The sequence below is a fragment of the Phoca vitulina genome, unplaced genomic scaffold (assembly GCF_004348235.1).
Source record: "Phoca vitulina isolate PV1807 unplaced genomic scaffold, GSC_HSeal_1.0 scaffold12, whole genome shotgun sequence".
Taxonomy (NCBI): Eukaryota; Metazoa; Chordata; class Mammalia; order Carnivora; family Phocidae; genus Phoca; species Phoca vitulina.
The window spans coordinates 9900853-9922690 of record NW_022589715.1 but is presented as its reverse complement, the minus strand read 5'-3'; the positions used below and the strand labels follow the sequence as shown (position 1 = coordinate 9922690).

At 40.7% G+C, this 21838-nt stretch overlaps 1 protein-coding gene across 1 annotated transcript in view; it reads left to right on the top strand.

Moving 5' to 3' along the window:
* Window positions 1–8023: 8023 nt before the first annotated feature.
* Window positions 8024–21838, top strand: part of BUB1 (BUB1 mitotic checkpoint serine/threonine kinase) — a 44240-nt gene continuing 30425 nt past the window's right edge. Inside the window, exons 1-9 of the mRNA XM_032411137.1 lie at window positions 8024–8093; window positions 11990–12049; window positions 12128–12266; window positions 13323–13519; window positions 15579–15622; window positions 16218–16315; window positions 18456–18508; window positions 18602–18786; window positions 20239–20390. Of these exons, the coding sequence (XP_032267028.1) occupies window positions 8068–8093; window positions 11990–12049; window positions 12128–12266; window positions 13323–13519; window positions 15579–15622; window positions 16218–16315; window positions 18456–18508; window positions 18602–18786; window positions 20239–20390 (954 nt within the window). The 5' untranslated portion in view covers window positions 8024–8067. The remainder of the gene's footprint in view (window positions 8094–11989; window positions 12050–12127; window positions 12267–13322; window positions 13520–15578; window positions 15623–16217; window positions 16316–18455; window positions 18509–18601; window positions 18787–20238; window positions 20391–21838) is intronic.

Here is a 21838-nt window from a genome sequence, read left to right as displayed (position 1 = left end):
TGGAGGTGTCATCTGATTGGTTCCTTCTGAAAGCCATGAAGGACCTGTCCCAGGTCTCTCTCCTTGGCTTATAGATGGCCATCTTCCCGTTGCCTCCTCACACTGTTTTCCCTCTGTACATTTCCATGTCCAAATTTCTTCTTCTAAAGACACCAGTCATATTGGCCTGAGGCCCACTCCAATCACCTCATTTTAACTCAACTACTTCCTTAAAGACCCTATCTCTAGTATGGTCAGATTCTAAAGTACTTGGGGTTAGGACTTCAACATCTGAATTGGCAAGGGGTAGGGCACAATTCAGCCCAGAACAGTCTATTTCACTTCTGTGAAGATGGAGGCTTCTCTTTCAACAGGAGCTAATCTACCAGAAAAGCTAACACAAAGAGAATAGGTCATTATGTTTTCTGAAACCTTTTTTTTTTTTTTCAGTTTCCAAATGCTATGAAGGCACAATGACCACACACGAGGCATGGTGGTATCCATGACTGGAACGTCTCATAGCCGTTCCAGCCTCTTTTCTGTTGGGCTTATGGACAAGCCTGTTCTTTTCATCATTCCTCTAAGAATGAGTCACAAGGAGGATATCTTCAGAAGATGCTAAAGAGAATCACCATTTCGTGATTGGGTCACTAGTTTGCAGCTGTGGGTCAGCAGTTTGCAGTGTGCAGCTCAAGTGACCTCATTCACTTCCAGTGGTTTTCCACTTTTCTTTTCAAAGTGACAGAGAGCTCTGCTTGCTAGGAACTGACTGTCCAGACATCTGTTGGTTGTGTTCCCAGCCATGCTCCACATTTAACTTCCCAAGCCCCTGACTTTCTTTGGGTATATGTCCATGTGATTCAGAGGAGGCTTCAGGGGAAGGCACAGGACCTAACTGGTGCAGAGTGACACAGGACATTTGCTAGATTATTTGGCACTATGGAGTAAGCACACTGAGCCCAGGAACTGCTGCAATAGTTTTGCTACCATGAAGGAACTAAGCTCGAGGCAAAGTAAAGAAAGACATGGCAGGGCTGAGAGAATAGCAGAGGAAAACTGGAAGAATCCTGATCAAATTGCACCTGAAACCCACATACCTATGGATTTTTCAGTTACATGAGGCAATAAATTCTCGCTGTTGTTAAGCAAGCTTGATTTGGGTTTTCTGGGTTTTTTTTTTTATTTTAAGATTTTATTTATTTATTTGAGGGAGAGAGAACATGGGGGAGGCAAAGGGAGAAGGGAGAGAATCTCAAGCAGACTCTGCACTGAACATGGAGCCTGACGAGGGGCTCGATCTCACGACCCTGAGATCATGACCTGAGCTGCAACCAAGAGTCGGATACTTAACTGACTGAGCCACCCAGGTGCCCCTGGCTTTTTCTCTTAATTGTGACTCAAAGTATCTGGACAGACTTACAAGCCTCTCTGTAAAGTCACTGGTGTTTGTTGTTGTCACTGGCAAGTACGCATCAATTACTGTACTGTGACAAATTAATTAATGTCCAAGAGAAGGGATACTATTGAAGATGCAATTTCAGAAAAATTAAAGAGGCTATCAAGTGGGAATAAAGGAAGAAAAATAGATTTCTGTGGGGTTTGAATAGATCTCAAATTTTCAATGTTATTAAAAGCTTTGCCAAGCCAACTGGATCTAAGCAGAATATGCATATAGCATATATCCAGTGATGTGGAAGCAGCTAAAGAATGAGAAAATACCAAGAAGGCTGAAACCATGAGAGTGCAAGTCTGGCTGAGAACTTTTAAGTGGCTACTACAGGAAATATTTAATATGAATATGGGAAATGATCATAAGAGGGTTCATTGTTTCCTGTTGGGGTTAATTTTACTTCAGATATCCTCCTTTTTCAACTCCCAAGTATGTGAACCAAATAAAAAGCTACTCCCAGAATGCTGGTGCAAAGCCCAGGAGGACACTGAGATCCAAAGGTCAGAGATAATCAGGAAAATGGACAGAGAAGTTAATGGTTCAAGGTGGTCAGGAAGTCAAAATGGGCAATAAGTTAGGAAAAAAAAAAAAAAAGACAGTGGGAGGGACGCCTGGGTGGCTCAGTCAGTTAAGCGTCTGCCTTCGTTCGGCTCAGGTTATGATCCCAAGGTCCCAGAATCGAGTTCCGCATCAGGCTCCTTCCTCAGCGGGGAGCCTGCTTCTCTCTCTGCCTGTGCTCCCCGTGCTTGTGCTCTCTTTCTCTCTCCCTCTCTCTCTTTGACAAATAAATAACTAAAATCTTAAAAAAACAAAACAAAACAATGGGGTCATCATCTGGGTGTCCCCTTAGACAACCAGAAGGCCCAAGACCTCTGCAAGAGAGAAGCAGAAACAAAGCAGCACTGCCCAGTGATTCATTTAGGCTAGGGAAAGTGGCTAGGTAGTCTAAAACAGCACAGATATTGCAAAGTGCAACAGATGGAAAGGCAAATTAGTTGTATTAACTAAAGGAAACAAGCGTCCCATAGTCAAAAGTGTAGTGTGGTACATCAGTATGCAAAAGCAAAGGGACAGCAAAGATACAAGGATACAAGATGACAATATAAGAGTGACAGTAGGAAGAGTGACTGGAACAGTAGCAGGCAAGGCAGAGAGCCTTATAAGTTAGAAATACAACTTAGGTAAATGCTGACAGAGGGTGAGCAGCCACTTTAAGTTAATGTGTGTCTAGTAACATTACTTCCCTCGGTACACCAGGCATTATCAATTCAGGGAGATTAGATCCACAAACCCAAATCTAACATTAAAAATTTCATGTGCTTATAAGGATCCCATCTGCCCAGAAGCCGCACCATCCAGGAGACCTATCCCTGATCGCCAAGTAACTCCAATGTTTTCCTTGTCCCTTTTAAAAAATTTTTCTCTTCCTTGTTCATTTTGCATAAAAACTTGCCACTTCCTCGCATGCCTCCCAGTTCTCCGGACTCTTGAGAATGGAGACTACCTGCTTCCTAAATTGTTAAAGTCTGGCTCACCTAAATTGTCTTCAACATTTTAACATCGTATGTGTGCAGAAATTAAGTATCTGGTAAACCAGGCTATCGGTTATTCATAGTATCACTTCAGTTTCCTCGTGCCATTCCTTTGTTTCCAAAAGGACAAGCTAAAGGACCTAATTCAGACTTTGATACACAGACAAGAATTATATCAGTGCTCAGCTATGTAAACATCTGTCAGGGCTGTCTCTAAAACTGATGTTTCCAAGTCGTCAAGTCTGAGCCTTGATTTGGCTCTTTTCTCTAGTTTGGGAAGTGTCCAGCTCTTTGAAGGGATGGAAGCAAATCCAATCTGAGCAAGAATACCAACTGGTTACCAATTACATAAGAGGACAGAATTGATATCCTGAAAGTACAGATGTTATAAAGTACAGAAGCTATTAATGTTAATGAAATTCTGAGCTGATGCTCAAAGATGCCCATCACCCCATGGTATACTAAAAAAATTAATCTGGTCTTTGACCTGGGTTCCTGGCAGATCTTCAAAAACCCTTGGAATTCTTTCTAAGTGATAGGAGTTTTTGTTATGCTAATGAGGTGATTCATGGTGGTTCTCCAGATAGCTTCAGGATGGGGGCTGCTCAGCAGAAAGATGAACCAATTGATTAGAAGTTTGGGGCTTGGGGCCGCCTGGGTGGCTCAGTCGTTAAGCATCTGCCTTCAGCTCAGGTCATGATCCCAGGGTTCTGGGATGGAGCCCCACATGGGGCTCCCTGCTCCGCAGGAAGCCTGCTTCTCCCTTTCCCACTCCCCCAGCTTGTGCTCCCTCTCTCGCTGTGTCTCTCTCTGTCAAATAAATAAAATCTTAAAAAAAAAAAAGAAGAAGTTTGGGGCTTGGAGTCACAGGATATCAGCCAGTCCTCCCAACCTCAAGAGAGAGGAGGGTGGGTTGGAAATTGAGTTCACTCACACACACCGGCCAATGATTTAATCAATCATTCTTACATAATGAAACTCTAGTAAAAACTCAGGACACTGAAGCTCAGTGGAGATTCCTGGTTGGTTAACACATTTATGTGCCAGGAAAATAATGTACCTTGACTCCATGGAGGGAGGGCATGGAAAGGCCAAACCCAGGACTCTCCCAGACTTCACCCTATGTGTATCTTTTATAATAAAACTGTAATCGTAAGTTTCCTGAATTCTGTGAGTCATTCTTGTGAATTATCAAACCTGGAGAAGGTTGTGGGAACCCCTGAATTCGTAGCCAATCAGTCAGAAGTGTGGGTGGCTGAGAACCCCTGGAACTTGTGGCTGGCATCTGAAGTAAAGAGATAGTCTTATGGGGGATTCTTAAGGCTTCTGGATCCAATTCCAACAAGGCAAGGGGAGATACCACCCCCTCCCTTACTTCCACCACAACACCAAGCAAGTCCCAGACATCAGCAGGGTGTCCAGCAGGGCATCCAAAAATTCAACTTAATTCTGACACTATCTACCCAGACATGGCATCAGATTCCACAAGTTAAAGGTTCAGTCCTACAAAACTGTCCCCCACCCCGACTTCAGATACCAGTCACAAGCCCCAGGCTGTTACCTGTGCTTCTAACCAACCAGCTACAGAATGGAGGTTCCAACCACCTCCTCCTTGGATTTGATTAATTTGCTAGAGTAGCTCACAGAACTCAGGGAAACACTTACTTATGTTTACCAGTTTACTAAAGGATATGATAAAGGATATGAATCAACAACCAGATGAAGGGATACAAAGGGCAAGGTCCCAAACAAAGGAGCTTCTGTCCTCATGGAGTTTGGTGGTGTTTGGTGACACATGGAAGCATTCTGGTTCCCCAAGTGTGGAAGCTTTCTGAAAAAAAAGGACCAATAAGCTGCCCTCTTGGCTTTATATGGAGGCTTCATTACGTGGTCATGATTGACTGTCTTTAGCCATTGGCCGTGTCAACCTTCAGCTCCTCTCCTCTCCTGAGGTTGGGGGTTGGTGGGGGGGAGTGGACTGAAAGTTCCAACCTTCTAATCACATAGTTGGTTCTTCTGGCAACCAGCCCCATCCTCAGGTGCTTTCCAAAAGTCACCTCATTAACATAACAAAAGATTCCTTTACCATTCTTCTCATTTTCTCAAGGAAATTCCAAAGGTTTTGTGAACTGTAAGACAGAATTTGAAGAGGAAGACCAAATATATTTGAGAAATATACTTTGGTTCATCCAAAAGACAAAATATATGTATAGTTCTTATCCACAAGAGTGGATTCTGGGTTTTGACCATAGAGGCATCTTCTGAAGTCACAACCCTCAGAAGAAAAACATTTTCTAAGATAAGGTTCTATATCTCCCTTCGTACATATCAACTTTATTCTTAATATTCCATAGTCCCTTAAAATACTCATCGGCTTTCCGTAACTATTCTAATTATAAATCTCCAATCTTACATGTTTCAGCAATACATCTAATACTGCTACCATAAATTGCTCTAAATTCCCAGGGGAAGGAAGATATATGTGTATCTGTTATTACTTGCATTTGTCAAATAGGCAGAACCTAGAGAAAAATAATCATTTTTCTTTTCTGAACAGAGCAAGCACTAACTGATATCATGTGACAACCCAAGAGAGTTCAGGAATTCAGTGGAGAACCTTATGAGGTTATAGGATAGTGGAAGTCAGAGAAACACAAAGACAAGGAAGCAGATTTCTTTTTTCATTTTACAGGAAACTGATAGCCAGATTGAGTTTGAGTCATGGGGCACCTGAGTTGGTTAAGCATCCGACTGTTGATTTCGGCTCAAATCATGATCTCAGGGTTGTGAGATGGAGCCCTGCATTGGGCTCCACACCTGCTTAAGATTCTCTCTGTCCGTCTCCCTCTTTCACCCCACCCCCTCTAAAAAAAAAAAAAAAAGAGTTTGAATCATTTGCCCATTTGCTGCTCCTTGGGAAAGTTGAAGTTGGAGCTCCTCCCCTGATGTGGCCTGGCGTCCCTCCTCCAGTAAGTTTGGAGATTATGATACTGAAATAACAAGTCACTGAAAACCCAAATAAAAATACTTTATCTATTGGCCTTCCTAAAAATTTAGAGAATCTGTTAGTCAATTTACATAGTGATTTAATATTGAAATTAGCAGATAAATTAGAGTTTTAAAGAAAGAGGGCACATTCCTGCCCCTGAAGCAGAAAAGGTGCACTTTACACATAACTAGACCTGCTGTTCCCCAAAGGCCCAATTACTATCATGATCAAGTACAAACTCCTTAATTTAGCACTCAAGATTTGACATCAAACTATCAAACCAGTCTTTCAAAAAGAATCTCCACTACTCATTAACAGGAGTTCTCCAGGGTGATCCTTCAGTTTACACCAAGAATGACCTCCTCCATGCTCTCCCCCAGTCCTGTTTCCTTTGGCCCCTTCTGCTCCTTCCCTTGGCTTTGGAGTTTGTCCCCACCTCACCCCGCCCCCAAGTAGGCTGTGAGCCACTCCTGAGTGGAAGAAAGGACCCCAGGCCGTGTAGCTGGCACTCTTCGCTGACACCCTGGCCCTCCTCCGCTGGGCTATGGCTAATGTGGGCAATTCCCCAGAGCTCTTCTTTATTCTTTGTAATAGATTCTGCCCTGGGCAGATCACCACTATGGAAGAAAAAAGTCTAACCCAACAAAAAACCTAAACCTTGTGTGCAGGTGTCATGAGAAACTTTCAAAGCCACTTATTTAAAAAATGCTATGATAGTAAATGAGAGATCCAACCCCCTTCAAGGCCCAATTCAAGCTCCACCTTCCTCATGAAGTTTTATGTGACAGACAGGCCCCATTTCCCCTCTATCCTCTGGATCTCCTAACAGATAATCTGAACATTAATATGGCATGTAATACATGTGTATACCACCTTTAAATAGTTTTCTATGACTGCATCATCATCTCCCAGACAAAGCCCTTAGCTTCTTAAGGAAGGATCTGTTTGAGTTAGACAAGGTTGTAATTAGATATAAATCCAGTGACATCTGGTATATGATGGATGCTCAATCAACATTTCTTAATTGATGACTGAGCCGCTATCAGACACAAGCTGAAAACCTCAATGAGTGCAACAATCTGTTAATTTCTGTGATGGTTAGCAGAACCTAACATTTGTCTAAAGACCCCAGAGTGAGCACCCTCTCTGTTTTAAGTACTACAAATCGGATTCTTGTGTAGATTCAAATTGGTCAACACTCTGGAAGGAATCCTGGACTGAGAGCATCAGGATTTCCAAAAGCTGCTATTTTTTAAGGGCCTTAAGAGAGCAAACACCCACACAGCTTCTGCAAAAGGAAGGTAATCGCATTAATAACTCTTTGTATTTTACTTGCATTGTTATGTGACTTTTGGAACAACCTGGAGAGGTAGAATGGGAAGTCATTAAAGTCGAAGGGGCAGAGAACACTAGGTTGATTCTTTTCCAACTCACTTTTAGGCAGGAAGCATCAGCATATTACATATTTCTTCTTAGACATCTGGACTCCTTCACAAAGAGGTCTCTTCATTTGTAACTCCTGAGAACTTGGGTCTCCAGAGCTCCTAGTTCCACAGAAGATGTTGAAAGTTTCCTTGTTGGCATTCTATAATCTATCAAACTCTTCCATTCTTATTTTAATTGCCATTTGGATGTAGGAACAGCCCCCGGGACCTTGAGCCCTCCTCCGCTCTGGGGCACCCATACAGCTTTTCGGATGAGTTAAATCAAGCCCAGAGGTCTGCGAGAGTACTAACACATCATCTTCATATGCCATATATCATCTACATAACCAGCCCCGAAGCGTTTACCGACGTGCCCTCACACTGTAGTCACTAAGCCAAAATTCTAGGGCTCCCTCTCCGCGCGGTACTTCAAAATCCAGCCTGCACTTAGCGGGCGGGGAGCTTACGGTTCGACTGAGGACTGCGGGGCAAGTGGGAGGAACTAGCGGTGAGCGGGGGAAGGCGGGACAAATGTCTCCCGGCAACGGCCCCGGCGATTGGCCAGCCCGTCTGCAGCCGAGGCCAGTGGCCAGGCGCCCGTTGCACCGAGTGCGGCTGCGCGGGAGATTCAAATCGGTAGCGGCTTCTCGCCGGCGGCGCGGGTGGGCTGCCGTTGGCCCGCGTCCTCTCGCCATGGATAACCCGGAAAATGTCTTTCAGTAAGTGTCGGTCTGGTGGGATGGGGGCGAGGCGGGGGCGCAGTCTCCGGCTGTGGACCGAGGAGGGGGCTGGGGTACCTAGGATTCGGGGTCTGCAGGTCCCCGCCCGGGCCGGCCGCAGTCCTGCCTCCTTTTGCCCCTCCCGCCCCTTTCCGTGGCTTTGGTGTGTTTCCTCCCCGCCCTCACTCCTACCCAGCCAGGCTGTGGGCCACTCGTGGGTCGTGGAAAGGACCCCCGACCGTGTAGCTGGCGCTGTCCGCTGAGACCCCGGCCCTCGTCCTCCGAGCTGCGACCACGGTGGCAGTTTAGGGGGATTTGGCCAATTCGTGAGGCCCTCGGAGCTCTCGGTTCATCTCTGTAAGGAATCTGCTCTGGGCAGATCGTCGCCGTGGGAGAAAAAAGTCTAACCTAACAAAAACCCTAAGCCTTGCGTGTAGGTTTCATGAGAAACTTTCAAAGCCACTTAATTAAAAAAAAAAAAAAAATCTACAGTAGGGAGAGAACTTAAAATAGCTCTTACCCATAATCCCACAATCAATTTGAAAAAAGTCTTTGAATAACCTGAACTTTATTTTTTTGTAATAACGTGAACTTAACAAAAAAACTATGCTTATTGTCATTTAGGTTAACCTGCTAACAATTTCTTACATTCCCACACCTTTGCTTTATGACTTTAGGTGATTTATCTAGATTGTTTCAAAAGCATTTTAAAACAGTTAAGTCATATGTGACAGGAAGTAAAACTGGTCAGCTTTATCAGCACCAGGGCAATTTACTCTCTTGGGGATCAGAAGACCAAGATCATTAAGTACAGCCAAAGCAAAAACCTGTTTGCTTTAAGACTTCTCTAGCCAGCAAACTATTTCACTTTTAGAAGCTTGTTTTTCCCCATTTTAAAAGGGAAATCAGGTATTTCTGACCTTATTTTGACTTTGTAAAGACTAATTTGCTCCAGTGAACTGGATGTTTTTAGTATTCATTTACAAAGTGTATTCAGGCCATTTTACTAGGAAATGTGGTTGTTATTGGAATGTGAAATGTTTATTTGGGCCAGCCTATTATTAACATACATTTTGGGGGAGCACCTATGAGGCATGAGAAGGAAATTAAAATTTAGAAGTAATTACTTTTTCATTTTTAAAAATAAGTAATTTATTTGGTTTTTAAAAAAGATTTAAAAAAGTATTCACTGAGATTTATTATGCCTGTCTACTCTCCCAATCCCTGATATGGAACCATTTTTCTAATTTATTTTTCCAAATGTTTATTTTTGCAGATATATTTATATTGTAATATTACATTAGTATGTCTATATAGGCATGCATATATGTGTGTATATCAATGGGTGTATATGTATATGTATGTACAGTTCCTGCCTTTATTTCTTGTAAAGTGTAGCTTTTTTTGTTTAACAGTATCCTTGGAGAGCTTTATCAGTATATAGAGCTCTTTCTCAATCTATTTTACAACTGCATATTTCATGTACCATAATCTAAAAAGTCTCCTATTTATGGATCTTTGGGTTATTGACAGTCTTTCGCAAATAGAGCTGCACTGAAAAATCTTGTACGTGTGGCATTTTGCACATAGACAAATATATCTATTTTCTAGATTCCCAGAAGTGGATTTGCTGGATCAAAAGTAGATCCATCTAAAACAGCATGGAGGTTCCTCAGAAAGTTGAAAATAGAGCTACCGTATGACCCAGCAATTGCACTACTGGGTATTTACCCCAAAGATACAAATGTAGGGATCTGAAGGGGCACGTGCATCCCAATGTTTATAGCCGTAATGTCCACAATAGCCAAACTATGGAAAGAGTCTAGATGTCCCTCAACAGATGAATGGATAAAGAAGATGTGGTGTACACACATACACACACACACACACACACACTGGAATATTATGCAGCCATCAAAAAAATGAAATCTTGCCATTTGCAACGACGTGGATGAAACTAGAGGGCATTATGCTAAGCGAAATAACTCAAGCAGAGAAAGACAATTATCATACGATCTCACTGATGTGAGGAATTTGAGAAACAAGACAGGATCATAGGAGAAGGGAGGAAAAAATGAAACAAGACAAAACCAGAGAGGGAAACAAACCATAAGAGACTCTCAATCTCAGGAAACAAAACTGAGGGTTGCTGGAGTGGAGAGGGGTGGGAGGGATGGGGTGGCTACATGATGGACATTGGGGAGGGTATGTGCTATGGTGAGTGCTGTGAATTGTGTAAGACTGATGAATCACAGACCTGTACCCCTCAAACAAGTAATACATTATATGTTAATTAAAAAAAAAAAAGTAGATCCATCCATAATTTTGGCAGATATTACCAGTTCCCTTAGCAGGGATCAAGAGTACTCTCACCTGCAAGCAAGGTGTGAGAGTGCCTGTTTCCCACTGCTTCATCTGTACACTGTTGCCACATTTTTTTAGTTTTGCCAATCTGGTAGGTGAGAAATTGTATCTGAATGAGGTGAATTTCTCTTATAAGAGGTTGAGTATTTTCCTTTGGAATGCCTTTTATTTATTTATTTATTTTTTATTGTTTCCCCCCAATTTCTAAAAGCTCTTTTTTTATACCATTTTATCTTTTCTCTTTTGACTCTGCTTGATGTTGTGTTTATTTGACATGTAGAAGCTTTTTATTTATATATAGTTTACTTTATTGAGCTTTTCTTTTGTGGCTTCTAGATTTTGAGTCATAAGAAACATTGATTTCATTGGTATACAGATATGATAGCCAGGAGAAAGTATTGCTTTCAGATCCTGTAATCCGTGTAATTTCTCTGATAGAAAACCTGAAGTCTTTCTTAGCTGACTCTCTCATACCCATAAGCAATCCCATAGGCAAGTCCCATTGTTTCTTTCTCCAAAGCACCCCAAATTCCATGCTTGCACTGTTCCCACCGTGGTCCAGCTGGGACTGTTGTAGCTCCCTAACTGGTTTCCCACTTCTGTTCCCATTCCCCATCCCCTTTGCTTAAAGGGGCAGAATGGATGTTTTAAATGCACATTACATGTTGTCACCCCACCCTTCTAGCCCTTCACACTTAAATAGCTGCATAGCTCTCTGGCACTGATCAAGTGTCACCACCTCAGGGAGAATGGCCTTTCCTGACCACTCTATCTAAGAATTGTAACTCTTGTCACACTCTTACCTCATCTCCCATTTTGTTTTGTTTTGCTGTTTTTTCCCTAAGTGCTGAATGTCACCTGACTTTATTTCACATGTTTCTGTTTGTTTATTTGTTCGTTTGCTCCCCTAGCACCTCAGCGCCCTTAGAGAACTTTTTTTCACTTGGCTGATTTTTTTTTTTTTAAGCCGTGGTTGGGAATGCGGAAGTAGCAAGCAGAGGGAGCCATAGTGGCTGATTTATGAACATTGCCATTATGTGTTCTTTGTCAGGGACGCAGTGTTGCATTGAGGCCCAGAAAGCAAACTATGTGGAGACCTGATTGGTGGTATCCTACTCTCCCACACCCACTCACAAGCCCCCTTCAGGTCTCCTAGCCAAGTCTCAGCCAAGTTTCTGAGCAGCAAGGGGAGGGGTCCCACCATTTGAGGAATAACAACAGGTGGACACTGCCCCTCAGGATGGTAGTGACATTGGGCATCAGTGACAGGAGAAGGAGATTCTTAGGGATAGAGCCTGGGATCCTCTTCCAGCTGCCTCTTACATAAGGGCTAACTTCAGGGGCTTGGGTCTGGCTTTCTTCTGGAAAAATAACTGCGTCTGAGTTTTCTGACCACTTCTAAGTGAATAATCTTTCAATTTTTAATATAGCATTTGAACTGGTATTTAAGATTTCCATTTTAAGGTGTGTAAATGAGAAACATTTTAGGAATCATCCCTAGTAAGTCATGTGCATATTTTTCTCTGTTCTAGAATGTTTGAAGCCCATATGCAGAGCTACAAGGGCGATGACCCACTTGGTGAATGGGAAAGGTTAGCATTTAGTTTATTTTTTTCCTTTAAACAAACTATATGCTGCCCTGAAAATTAATATTATCCATATTTTTCTAGTTACATGCAGTGGGTAGAAGAGAACTTTCCTGAGAATAAGGAATACTTGACAACATTATTAGAACATTTAATGAAGGAATTTTTGGATAAGAAGAAATACCACAATGACCCAAGATTCATCAATTATTGTTTAAAATTTGTAAGTATACTTTCAGATGTATAATCAAATCTGTAATCCTATTGTACTTCTGCTTGTTTCCCCAGATTTTAAGATCATTTTAGACTGCCTTATTTAATTTTAATTTAATTTTAGGTATTTATTTATTTTTTTAAAGATTTTATTTATTTGACAGAGAGAGACAGTGAGAGAGGGAACACAAGCAGGGGGAGTGGGAGAGGGAGAAGCAGGCTTCCGGCTGAGCAGGGAGTCTGATGCGGGGCTTGATCCCAGGACCCTGAGATCATGACCTGAGCCGAAGGCAGACCCTTAACGACTGAGCCACCCAGGCGCCCCTAGGCTGTCTTATTTTAATTCCTCTGTTTCCAGTCATAAATTTTTAAAAGTTGTATGGCCAGCGATGTGTATTTTGGAAGCTTTTGGCTTCTGTATTGCAGAGTCAGCAATTTAATTTTAAAACCCTCCTCTATCAAGTCTGTAAGTGTTAGGACATGAGATAGAAACCATTAAATTAAAAGGTTTGTTGAATGAGAGGGGTGTGGGGTGGAAGGATAAGCAGGCACTGCCAGGTACTCAGGGGGCTCATTGTGAATAATTAAGAAAATATTAACCCTTGGGAACTAAATTTAACACTAAAAGGAAAAGGCTGCCTCAGGTTAGGCGTTCAAAGGTTGGGTCTCTTCCATCTTGAAATGAAGGCTTTGGGGGCAGGAGTTCTAATCATGAGTGGATCGAGTTAAGATGGATTTGTTCACTAAGTTACAGGGTACTATGATTTGAGGCACCCTATGGCACTTGAGCAGGCTCCGATTAAGACAGCCGTCACGCTTACATCATGAGCCATTATGGAAGTCACTATCCTGGGAATTAGTGTGGGTAATTTCGGGGACATTGAATGTCAAGGAAAGAAATAAGCTTAATCTTTAGGTTTGCTGTCAGAGAGCCGCATAAGCCTTCCCCCGACAGTATAGCCTGAAGCCTCCATGAAGACTGAACGTGGAAGGTGGCTGGGCTCTGGGCCATACCTAGACCAGCAATTCCCTTGTTCTTGTATCTGTTTGCCTTGGGCTTCTGTAGGCTCAGTACAACAGCGACCTTCATCAGTTCTTCGAGTTTCTCTACAACCACGGGATCGGGACCAGGTCGTCTCCTCTGTACGTCGCCTGGGCGGGGCATCTGGAAGGCCTGGGAGAGCTGCAGCGAGCCAGTGCTGTTTTTCGGAGAGGGCTTCAAAACCAGGCTGAACCGGGAGAGCTGCTGCGGCAACACTACAGGTAGTCTGAAAACAAAAGCCGGGGCGCCGGGGTGACGAGGTCGGTTGGGCGGCTGCCTTCGGCTCCGGTCATGATCCCGGGGTCCTGGGATCGAGCCCCGCGTCCCTGCTCGGCGGGGAGTCTGCTTCTCCCTCTGTGCCTCCCCCTGCTCGTGCGCACCGTCGCTCTCTCTCAAATAAACAAACAAAATCTTAAAAAAAACAACTCTACATGGTATTCCGTACTTGGAAATGTCATGTTTGCTCTTAAAAATCTTCCGTTATTAATCTGTTTGTATGGAAAGTCCTTCTCATTGTGAAAATGTGGATAATACAGAATAGTATAAAGAAAAGGAAATTGCCCAGAAATATTACTGTCAACATTTTGGTGCATTGCCTTCCAGTATCTTTTCCTACGCCTGTGTGTGTGTCCTTGTATTTGTGTATTTTAAGAGTAAATCATATTGTAGGTCTGTTATGTATACTGAGCTTTATACTGCCCTTAAGAAATTAGGAACTTTTCTACTACTTATAAAGCAAGGTGTGAAATCTGTCCCAGAGTTATGTCATAATTGAAGTGTTCTCTAAATCAACATTTAAGATATTTTCAACATTTTGATTTTTATAGAGAACAACATAGTGAATATCTTCATGAATAACTCTATTTTTCACAACTTTTATTTTTTTTCTGTGATTAAATATACCTCATTTAGGAAATTTTGAAAATACAGAAAACTAAAGAAGCAGAAGAAACCTGGCATTGTAGTTTGGCATATTTTTCTCTGCTTGTTATATAGGATTTACAGGCATGCTTTAATACACCTGCAGCTTTGTGTCACGGTCTTTTTCCTTTATCATAGAGTTATCTCCCAATTTTTTCCTATTTTATCTCGTTCCTTCTGATAGATTCTCAGAATTGAAACTATCTAGTCAAAGGGTGTATGAAGAGTTTTTAAGTTTTGTGGTACATGTAACCACATTCCCTGCTCGAAAGGTTATACCAGTTTTTTGCTGGCCCACTCTCTAGCAGCATATGAAATAACTTATCTCATTGTATCCCTTGCTAGCATTTAATATGCTCATTGTTTTCCACTTTGCTACAGTGCTCATGTTTTTTTTTTAAACTTTATTATGAGAATTTTCAAGCATAGGTTAAAAAAAAGAAAAATTAGTATAATGAACCTCCCATTTACCTATCACCTACTTTTAATAATTATGAACATTTGATCATGTTTTTTCTATGCTGAAGAATTTAAGGCAAATCCAAGACAACAAAATATTTTAACCCAAACACATAAACATCTTTAAAAGTGGTTTTTTTTACAGAACCTTAATGCCATTTTCACACCTAACAAATTTTAACTATAATTCCTTAATATCCTCTAATTTTCAGTCACTCCTCATCATGTAAAGCATTGTGTTGTTTTTTGGGTTTTTTTTAACTGTTTGTTTGAACTAAGAGTCACAAGGTTTGACATTTGGTTGTACATTTTTAGTCTCTTTATACTATACACTCTTGCTCACATCACCCAAAAATGTCAGATTTGGAAGTTGCATATTACTTGGCAGGTGAGTTGGTGTGTAAAGGTGTCATGAAATGACATATTTAAAAAGTTCTCACAGCATGAACAATAATATATCTGCCTTTTGAATTGGTGGTCTAAGTTTTGGACTCCTTTCTTCTAAATATTATGTTCATTACGTTCCAGATGTGTAGAATGCCTAAGATAGGGAGCTCAAGCACCCCATGTTGTAACATTTGCAGACTTGATACATGGAGGAGGAGGGTACATTTGTTATGTGAGTTTGAGAACTACAACATAAACCAGGCAAAGGGGGGAGTTTTTCTAATGTAGTGTATTGGGTATGAAGAAAATCCCAGAATTTTTTTTTTTTATTTTGAAGCAATTCTAAAATTCAACTTGACATTCTCTCTTGATCTCAGTCTTCACTAGCTTGTGATAAGTTGTCTTGATTGGTTGAGATCAATCTAGATAGGTAGATTTGGTTTTCGCTTTAATACAAATACGTATTAAACTAAGTTTGTAATCTATATTGATGCTTTCACTCCTGTCATTCAGGTTATTCCAGGCACGCCTTACTGAAACGCATTTGCCAACTCAAGGTAAAATAATGCTTTCTAAAATGTCTAAGTTGTTAATAATGTAGTCTCTGATTTACGCTGCCTTTTTCTCCCCTAAAAAAAAAATTCATCCAGTGTTTATTGACTGTATTGTCTTAGGTAATGGGGAAGGCACCCTGGTAATGATGCCTCGCAAAAATCCCGCCATAGGGTTGTGTCGTAGCAATGTAAAAGAGCACACCCACAAGAAAACTTGATTGCATTATATTTTGGGGATTTAAAAAAAAAAAAATCAAAATTGCCCAAAGTAGAGGACAAGACTTACTCTCAAGTCCATCTGTTCTGAATTGAATCAAATGTGTTTAATGCAACTTTTGAAGAAATGTTGTCATTTTTTTTTAGAAATAAAGATTACATTTCAGCAATAAACATCAACTATTCCATCCTATTGCTTAAATTATCTCTATATTTCTCTTATCTAAAAGGAGTTTTAGTTACATTTTCTGAGACAGTAGTCAATGAGTTGATTTATTTCTTATGCTACTTACTGAAAGACCTGGGGAATGTAATTTGTAATAATTTTATTTAATATGGTTTTACCCTTGTTTCTCTTTATTTCATCCTTTCCCCCCCATAGCTAGAACCTCAGAACCTCTCCATAATGCTCAGATTTTAAACCAAATGACATCAAAATCAAATCCAGGAAATAACTCAGCCTGCATTTCTAAGAATCAGGTAATAATAACATTCTTGGGGGGCGCCTGGGTGGCTCAGTTGGTTAAGCGACTGCCTTCGGCTCAGGTCATGATCCTGGAGTCCCGGGATCAAGTCCCACATCGGGCTCCCTGCTCAGCAAGGAGTCTGCTTCTCCCTCTGACCCTCCTCTCTCTCATGCTCTCTGTCTCTCATTCTCTCTCTCTCAAATAAATAAAATCTTAAAAAAAAAAAAAAATAATAATAATAACATTCTTGGGTTATATGGAAACCGGGAATGACTTTGAACGGTCATCCAGCTGCCTTTCACATCCACTTCGACATCTCATTTGTTTGACCTTGTCCGTATGACTCTAACCTCTCTGTCAGCTACCTGTCGTCATCTACCACTGCTCACCTCAGATATTAAATTTAAATAAGTTACTGTCTGGCCTTCACTTCCTGTGTTTATCTGACTTAGGGCCTCCCACTATATATATAACCTTCTGTCTTCACTTCCTCTCCAGCAGCTGCTCCCCTCCTTTGTCCGCCAGCCTCCCTCACACAGGCCAGGAATCCCTCCTACACTGGAAAATACCCACCTGGGGGCTTCTGAGCCCTGCTTAAAACTCAGGAGCTTGGATTGATGGTGCCTATCACCTCAACCAGGGCTTTCCTCATCCTCAGAAATTATGTTTCCAGTTTCCTGGTTCACTCTTTGTATTTTATGTATTTCTTATGTGTCCCATTTCACTCTCTAATGCCACATGATAGTGATTTTAAGCTTCTCTTTACTTTCCTCAAACTTGGGACCTGGCAGTCATAACCTCTTCTTCAGGAGCTGGCAAAAATAGTATTTTCATGAGACAACAAAAGCCCTTAGATGACATCTGTCAGTTTTCTGCCACTAACCAATAAATGGAACTGCACCCTCCCTGCCATCACAGTTGGGAAAAATGGTCTTCCGCTTTGCTTGTCCTTCATCCTCCTTAAGATTTTTGCCCTGTTGAGATTTCTTCTGCTCAAGTCTTTGCTTCCCTCAGCCTTGTTTTCCAGCATTTATCCTCTTCACAGTACAATTGCTCTTTCAGTTTGCTAAGGACCTCCTTTCAGCTCAATCCAATGGAAATGCTTCTGTTCTTAGTGCATGTGTGCAAGTTTTATTAATGTCACACATTCCTAGACGTGGAATATGCATTTCTCACCTTGATAGAAACTCAGACTATCTCATTTTACATTCTACATGTTTGCCAGTCTGATTGCTTCCTATTGACCCAACTATGTAAATTTTTAAAGAGCAGAGATGGGTCTTATTTATGGTCACATTTCCAGGACGTAGCTCAAGACACAACATGTATGAGATATTCAGTAAATATTTGTTTAGGAACTCCTGAGGATAGAATGGTACTAGAAGAAAATTTTTTATTTTTTTTATTAATGTAGAATTTTAGAATATTAATCCCATAAACATAGGCGCTCTGACGCAGCTCCTAGTCTATCAGTTGGAGGGAAATAATGCTCTTCTCTACTACCAAGTAGAAATTTTTCCAGGAGGGGGAAGTAGCAGAGGCAGAGGGAGAGAGAATCTAAAGTAGGCTCCACGCCCAGTGTGGAACCTGACACAGGGCTGATCTCACAACATTGAGATCATAACCTGAGCCAAAATCAAGAGTCGGATGCTTAACTGAGCCCTCCAGGTACCCCCTAAGTAGAAATTTTTTTAAATCACTTTCTTATTGGACTCTTTAATTACAAAAGTTATAAGGTTAATAATAATTAATATAATTAATTGGTTATAATTAAATTAATCATAATTTTAACGAACATATATAAATCTAGTTGATGATTAGGGCACCTGAGTGGCTCAGTCAGTTGCGTGCCCGACTCTTGGTTCCAGTGCAGGTCATGATCTCAGTGTTGTGAAAAGTCGGGCTCCAGGCTCAGTGCAGAGTCTACTTGGGATCCTCTCCCTTTGCCCCTCCCCCTGTGCTTGCTCGCTTGAGCTCTCTCTTTCTCTCTCTCAAATGAATAGGTAAATAAAATCTTTTAAAAATAAAAAATGAATAAATCTAGTTGATGATTAAGAAGCCCTTCCAACGCTTTCATATGTTTTGTGAAATACTTTGGGTGACAGTTTCTTTTCAGTTAAGTGAATACTTATGTTCCTTTTCTGTCTTTTTAGGGCTCAGAAGTTTCTGGGGTAGTATCTTCAGCTTGTGATAAAGAGTCGAAAAAGCAAGTATAACCTGTGCAATAATCTATTACTTAGTTTCCTTTGAGAGCTGTTTTAGTACGATGTGGTAAATAATACATTTTCCCCCATTATAGGGAACAAAGGGTGATCATGATTTCTAAATCAGAATATTCTGCACAAGCATCTTCAGCAGCCAGAGCTGATGTTCAGCAGGTTGTTATGTATTGTAAGGAGAAGCTCATTCGCGGAGAATCAGAATTTTCCTTTGAAGAGCTGAGAGCCCAGAAATACAATCAACGGAGAAAGCATGAACAATGGGGTACTTGCACTCTTATGATTTGAGATACTCTTATGTCACTGAAAATAGTAACCTTTGAGTAAACTACCTTTTTAAACAGGTGATTGACTAAGCTGAAAGAATCTGTAAAAATGTCTCTAGCTCATCTATGAAAAGCCTAGAAATCTTTGTTAAATACAGGTGTAACAGCCACCTGTGTCCAGGGACTAAACTGATGTCTTGACAGCAAAGCTCAGAGTTGAAACAGTGCTGACATAGATAAAGTAGATAGACCAATGTTGCCTTCACTTTTAGTGATGTTTTAAGCTTTTAAATATTACCTGTATGGGTTTGAACTTCTGTATATAGTACTTTTAAACCGATAAGTCAGTTATTTGTGCTGTGAAAGGGTTAAGTCAGGAAGTGGAGTTGAGAAGAGATTTTCTAAAATCTGCAAGTACAACAAAGGAGACATTGAGATGGAGCCCTCTGATCAAAGTGCCCTGTCATTTACGGCTATCTAGCAGGTCATGTTTCGCTCCTCACGGGAAAACCATGCATGTTAACACCGATATCTGCGTGTCTCCATGGTAACAAGGTGGACGTGAGCGAGGAAAGTGAACCTTTGTTCACTCAGGGCGTTTACACCATTTAAGCCATTTGGACGATAGCTCTCTGTTGGCCTTTTTTTGGTTTATCATTTCTCATTTGTTCAACAACTGAGAAAATAGGCAGTTAACACTCCCATTTTGTGTCATGCACAGATGCATTTTTCTTTCACACACTGTGACCTAAGGTCTTAGCCAGAGGATTTGATTTGCATGTGATGTGGTCACGTTAAGTGTCACTGCAGGTGGCACTAACTGCCATGCACGTGATGCACTGAAATTTCAGTGCATTCGACTCCTAGTTCTCCTTAGAAAGCACCTAGAGATTTAGATCTTTTAAAGTGCTCCACTTTCTTTTTTTTTTTTTTAAGATCTTATTTATTTATTTGACAGAGAGAGACATCGCAAGAGCAGGAACACAAGCAGGGGGAGTGGGAGAGGGAGAAGCAGGCTTCCCACCAAGCAGGGAGCCCAATGTAGGGCTTGATCCCAGGACCCTGGGACCATGACCTGAGCCGAAGGCAGACGCTTAACCAACTGAGCCACCCAGGCTCCCTAAAGTGTTCCATTTTCAAATGATTTGCAGGATCATGACTGTTTTAGAAGAAGTGATTGATACCATACTGTGCTATTACCAAATATTTTTATTGATCAATATGTAGATTTTTATAACCTACATGCCCTGAACCTACAAGTAATCATTCTGAAGGCAGGTAAAAATTATAACTAAGAGGTAATATACCGTTCAGTTCTGATAACCTAAAACACATGGAAAAGACTAGTAAAAAAATTGCCATCCTAAAGATAAACTTTCACTCATTTTTTGTGTATTCCCCTGATGACCTGAATTTAAACTTGCATGGAAACCATGTTCTCTTTCCTAAAGTAAATGAAGATAAACATTATATGAAAAGAAAAGAAGCAAATGCTTTCGAAGAACAACTATTAAAACAGAAAATGGATGAACTTCATAAGAAGTTGCACCAGGTGGTGGAGACGTCACAGGAGAACTTGCCTGTTTTCCAGGAAAGGCCTGAGGTATGTGTGTGCTCTTCACTGAGTGCTTCCCATGCCCAGTGACACTGATTTTTGTTTGTACTTGCTCCTTTCTGGGCCATATTTTTTTTTTTTTTAAGATTTTATTTATTTATTTGACAGAGAGAGACACAGTGAGAGAGGGAACACAAGCAGAGGGGAGTGGGAGAGGGAGAAACAGGCTTCCCGCGGAGCAGGGAGCCCGATGTGGGACTCGATCCCAGGACCCTGGGACCATGACCTGTGCCGAAGGCAGTTGCTTAACAACTGAGCCACCCAGGCGCCCTGGGCCATATTTTTAGACTTAATTCTGATGCTAATGTAGCTACTAGCATTCCAGATTTTTACAATTGGAAACAGAAAGATACTCAAAATGTAAAATGAGAAAAGGAAGTTATAGATTGTGTATGTTTTTGTATGTGTGTATATGTACATATTTTTATGTATTCATATACATGGTCTTTGAAATTTTTTTTTGGACAGTAACTATTTTATAATGAGAATTTGAATATAATTATTTCATTAATTCATCATCTAGATATGTTTTGTTTGCCATTGTTTCATGTTGGAAGAGGGTAAGAGGTGATGAAATTGTTAGACCCATGTATTTTCTTAAAATCATTAATGAATGGGATAGATTGAGAATAAATTTAAGTACATAATGGTTGCTTAAACTTTCACATAGTATATGTCTATCTGTAATACAGGATACAATGAAGATAAACACCTTAATTTCTTTTTTAGATTTTTTATTTACGAGCTTTATAGAAGTATAAGTGAAATATAATAAATTACTTGTATCAAAATTATAAAATTTGCTAAGTTTTGACATGTATATACACTCATAAAACTATCTTCACAATCAAGATAGTGAACATATACATCACCCCAAAAGTTTTCTTGCCCCTTTGTTCTTTTAGAAAAACATGCTGCATTTGTCTTGCTTCCTGATGTATTCCAGGCATATATCCTTTCTTTTTCTTTCTCTTTCCTTTTTTTTTTTTTTAATTTGAGTGTAGTTGACACACAACGTTACATTAGTTTTGGGTGTGCAACATAGTGATTCAGTTTCTCTACATGTTATGCTGTGTTCCCCACGAGTGTAGCTACCATCTGTCACCAAAGCAACCATAAGTTGGTTCTCTGTATTTATAGCTCTGATTCTGCTTTTTGTTTGTTTATTCATTTATTTTGGTTTTTAAATTCCACACATGAGTGAAATTATATGGTATTTGTCTTTCTCAATCTGATTTATTTCACTTAACGCAGAACCCTCTAGGTCCATCCATGTTGTTGCAAATGACATGATCTGATCCTTTTTTTATGCCTGCATAATGTTCCATTACATATATACATATATATAAATATATATCCCTCTCAAATTAGTGTTTTTGTTTTCTTTGGATAAATATCCAGTAGTGGGATTACTGGACCATATGTTATTTCTATTT